The following is a 4,444-nucleotide window of genomic DNA, read 5'->3' as shown; positions in this document are numbered from 1 at the left end:
GCGCTGACACCCCAGACGAGTTAAATTTTACGATTTAATAGACCATTTTGTCGTTTTCACCTTATTTTCGCCAAGATATGATCCCTAGCACCCAAACGGTGCGAGATAGAGCAAAACGGACGAAATTTTCATGCTTCATCTCTGTGGACATGCAGAATAGCAAGATGTGTCAGTCGGCTTTGCTTCATAGGAAGCCGAAGGTAGCTGCCAAGCCGATTGAGGGCACTCAGGGACCGCTCACACGAAGTGGAGGTAGCAGGAACTGTGAGAATTAAAATGACGAGCCTTTCCACTTGCTCTATCATTTCCCTGGCAATTTTAGGAAGGCTGGCCAGATTCTCAGCGTATTCACAAACAGTTTTGGCGCTGGGCACTGCTTTTTTGGCTATCTGAAGTTGTACAAGAAGCGAGTTTACATCGAAGTCAGTGGCATGCAGGCCCAGTGCTGCGTGGAGATCATTACGTGACCAGTCCTCTGTTTTGGCATGATCCAGTGAAATACTCTCGAGCTCTGCCAGACGGTTCATACCAGGCTGTTCAAACCTCCGTTCAAGCTCGCTCCTAGACCAGTCTAGGATGGAAATGAATTTCTGCCGCAGTCTTTCCGTTAGAGAGAGTTGCGCTGCTGGTGCTTTTTTGCCAATCTCTCCTAGGCGTTTAAGTGGTGCACGCAAACGAGGCTGAGTATTCATGGTTCCTTTTTTTCTTCTCTGTCGGCATTTTCGGTGGCTTCCCAGATGCGATTGAAGTCCGGTTTGCCCATGAAAGCGTACACATCCCGGAACGCCCGTGCAGACTGCTGCGCTCCAGTTGCAGTATAATTGACACTTTGCAAAACTGTTGCGAGGCGCTCGGCCGGTTCACAAATTGCCATGGCAATATTAAGAGCAAGCAGTGTCGAAAACTCACCCATCTTGGTTTGGTAGCCACGAAGAGTTGCCCTACGGTCGTCCGAAAAGTTGCAGGATTCGTCATCAAGCATGACATTAAGTGTTTCTCGAACTCTCGCATAATTTTCAACAAAGCGCTTCATTGCTTTTGCTCGGACACACCATCTTGTAGGGCATAGTGCAATTAGACGCTTCGGTTTGAGCGCTTGGTCCTGGTCATTTCCATGGCATGGCTTTAAGACTAAATTTGCATTGATGGACTTACGTTTGGAAGACTCGAGGATAGCATTTGAGACGTCCTTAACTAGAGAAATACTGTTAGAAATTAGCTCACATTTCTTTGCTAGCTCTTGAATTACCAAATCTAGAGAATGATTAGAGCAGTGCACAAATATAGATTTCGGTTGATCGTCTGTTAAAAGTTTTTGCACTCCTTTTAGGCGGCCAGACATGGCGGCCGCACCATCAAAGCAGTGGCCTCTCAGATTTAAAACTGGGAGCGAAAAAAAAAGCACTACGACAACTTACGAGAGCAAGGCCTCTTGGGTGCTGGCTCCGCTACTGCCCCTTCAACAGGATCGCCCGCGTCTGCATCATCCAGGTCTGATTCAGTCACAGTCACCGCACGCACACGCTTCAAAGCAGTAGCATTTGTCTCTGGCTCTGAGTTTGAGTTTGTCGGTGTCGGAGCTCTGACTGATAAAGGCGAAACAAACCGCTCTTAAAGAAAAGAATTATGGGTACGCTAACAGTAACAGTGCACCAAAGTAAGCATGCTAATGATTCCGCATAACCTATAAACTATAAACTGTTTACCTTCCGCCGCGGCCGCGGCCGGCTGTTGCTGTTGCAGTTGTGGGCTTCTAGTTATAGGCGCCTTCGCACGCGCGAAAAAGCTTGTAATCTTTTTCATAATTATTGTTCTTGTCGAGTCCCACGCGACAAATACGAGAATAAAACACTAGCACTTTTTAAACTAAACTGCGAGGACGGTACGGTGCGGGTGTAAACAAACAGTCTGTCGACAGGTTGCAACGCGCCGAGCGCCAAAGCTGAGGGGGAGGGGCTGGTGGGGCGGGGAGGACGAGAGTTGACCGCCGGCTGGATGCGACGAGAGCGCTCGGCTCGGCTGCAGACTGATTCCGGAGAGCGCTCAAGGGGAGGTAGACGGGAGAGGGGGCCTCGCGTGGGTCGGCACCGGCGCGTCGGGCGTGGTACTGATCGGGGACGCTCATCGGTTCGGCAACGGCTTCGGCTTCGGCCGCCTCGGCTCTGCCTTCGGTTCGTGCCCGTGGGTGTTTCGTGTTTCGAGAGTAGCCTAGCCGTTGGCGTTGGCGCGTGCATGTTCTCGTAAGCCGGCAACATTGGATCTTGTACTCTGCTGCCTCGTGTTGTGAATTGCGATCTGTGGAAATGCGTGAAATGGGTAAGTGACTTACTGTAGTTCGAGTGGAGTTTTGTTTCCTTTCAAATGAAGTTTCGGAATGGAGTTTTTCCTGTGTGATTTGCTGAAACGACAATCCGTGTCCTATTGCTAGGTCTGAAGTTTGTTCCTACAGTCATCCTAATGGGCAGATGTGTCTTCTAAATGATTATTAATTTAACCTCAACTTCAATCAAATCACCGTCATTCATGCTCATGAATGTGCCTATTGTGGGACACATACTTCTCAAATGAGATATTTTGTTCTATGTCCATAACCTAACTTACATCACGGTCCTAAGAGGCTTAGGCGAAATACCGATTCCTCCGAAAATAGTTCCTTTTATGTTAAAAAAACTCAAATGTTTTTGTTCTTGTTTAGGGCCTTCTGATGCTCAGTGGTCGAAACTACTGCAGCTCATTGCAGGAGATAAGGAGCTTCTGCATACACAGTTCTTAGCTCCAGGTGGAGTCGTCAGAGTACCAGCAAAGTGGGAGGCAATCGCCATTGAACTCAACAAAATTCCAGGTTGTCAGAAGACTGGGGAGAAGTGGCATGCAGTATGTATTTGTTATATTATTGCCAAACAAGCGTGCCGATTTTCTTAGTAAATCATATAAATTTCTATTATTGTTTTGTAGGCCTGGATTGGACTGAGAGGCCGTGCCCGCCAAGCACTACGTTTAAAAAACGCATATCGCCAAAGGACTGGTGGGGGCCCATCAGCAAATGTAGCTGGTCTGAAATTGTCAGAGCTTCACCAGAAGGTTATCAATTTAACCGGAACAACGGCTGCTTTGGGAACAGGGTGTCCGAATCCTCTGCAGGTACGTATGGCTACAATTCAGTGTCCTTTGACAGTCTTTGCATTATTCCTGTCATTTTTCTTTGTCAAGATTCAGCTAAATCTTGCACGGGACCGTGCTGCTGCACCTGAAGATGCAGTGAATGCAGCTGCACCCCTCGTGTTGCCTGCACCTCAAGATGCAGTGAATGCAGCTGCACCCCTTGTGTTGCCTGCACCTCAAGATGCAGTGAATGCAGCTGCACCCCACGTGTTGCCTGCACCCCTTGTGTTACCTGCACCTCAAGAGGCAGTGAATGCAGCTGCACCCCTCGTGTTGCCTGTTGCTGTTGAATTTGATGCACCCCTGGAGGTGAGCCATTAGGCCATTGTCATTTAAGTTGCGCAGATCTTGTGTGCTCTGACCACTTTTTATCTCATGTCCCACTCTTCCTTTCAGTTTCTTGTGGATGGCAATGATGTTGGGCATTGGTCGCCCCTTAATGATGACCAGTGGATTGGAGCGTCCCTGTTTGTGAAAGAGGAGGCAGAGGAGGACCTACTTGGTGCTGCAGCTCTGCCGGTATGTTTTAAAAACTGTCCTAATGTTTCGCCACTCAACCTCTTGGAATAATTTCACCACCTTTTTTTTTCCACTGATTCCAGCGTTTGAAGCAGGAGGTGAAAGGAGAGGCCAGTGAAATAATATATCTCACAGATTCTGATGATGACTCCAAGCAGCAGACTTATGCCGCAGTGAAACAAGAGGACAGTGATGATGTTGTCACCTTAAGTGATGTAAGTTTCTCATTACTATATGTATTGTACTTTGCTAGTTTCATGTGTACTAGTCCTCTTAGTTTTGATTGTAATTTATCCCTATTTATCCCCTTCTCCCCCAGAGTCCTTATCAACTGATGTATCAGACTTCTCTCAGAGGATCTGGACTACCACTGGCAGCTAAACGCAGGCTGCTTAAAAAGAATGCTGTAGTCTCCCCAATGCAGTATGAGGCTCAGCCTGGGCCTGATGCTGATACGGATCATGTAAAGGCTCTTATCCGAGCCAACACTCTTGTTATGAAGGAAGTCATTGGTTTTGTACGTAATCTAAAGATGACTCGTTAAAAAGGTTTGCAGTTTGCAATTTTTTTTTCTATCAGCACACACTTATAGAGATGACATCTACAAGTGCAGCTGCTGATGGGTTTTGTGTTCTTATACAACTTATTGATGTAAGGTTGTCATACTTTATTTTTTATTGACCTTAGAAACAGTTACTGTTTAATCATTGGACCAAAGGTTTATTTTTTGTGGCAATTTTGAATAATTTTTGAATCTTATTGA

The 4,444-nt window shown here is 46.8% G+C and overlaps 1 protein-coding gene across 1 annotated transcript; it reads left to right on the top strand.

Moving 5' to 3' along the window:
* The first annotated feature begins 2,054 nt into the window (after positions 1 to 2,054).
* LOC127750225 (uncharacterized) lies at positions 2,055 to 4,016 on the top strand. Its single transcript, XM_052271238.1, has 6 exons — positions 2,055 to 2,316; positions 2,696 to 2,874; positions 2,956 to 3,141; positions 3,211 to 3,471; positions 3,559 to 3,681; positions 3,765 to 4,016. Exons 1-6 carry the CDS (start codon positions 2,304 to 2,306, stop codon positions 4,014 to 4,016), a joined length of 1,014 nt encoding a protein of 337 aa, XP_052127198.1. The 5' UTR covers positions 2,055 to 2,303.
* The last annotated feature ends 428 nt before the right edge of the window (positions 4,017 to 4,444 follow it).

This window comes from Frankliniella occidentalis, unplaced genomic scaffold, assembly GCF_000697945.3.
Source record: "Frankliniella occidentalis isolate FOCC.00 unplaced genomic scaffold, Focc_3.1 Scaffold155, whole genome shotgun sequence".
Classification (NCBI taxonomy): Eukaryota; Metazoa; Arthropoda; class Insecta; order Thysanoptera; family Thripidae; genus Frankliniella; species Frankliniella occidentalis.
This window is presented reverse-complemented; position numbering and strand designations above follow the sequence as displayed.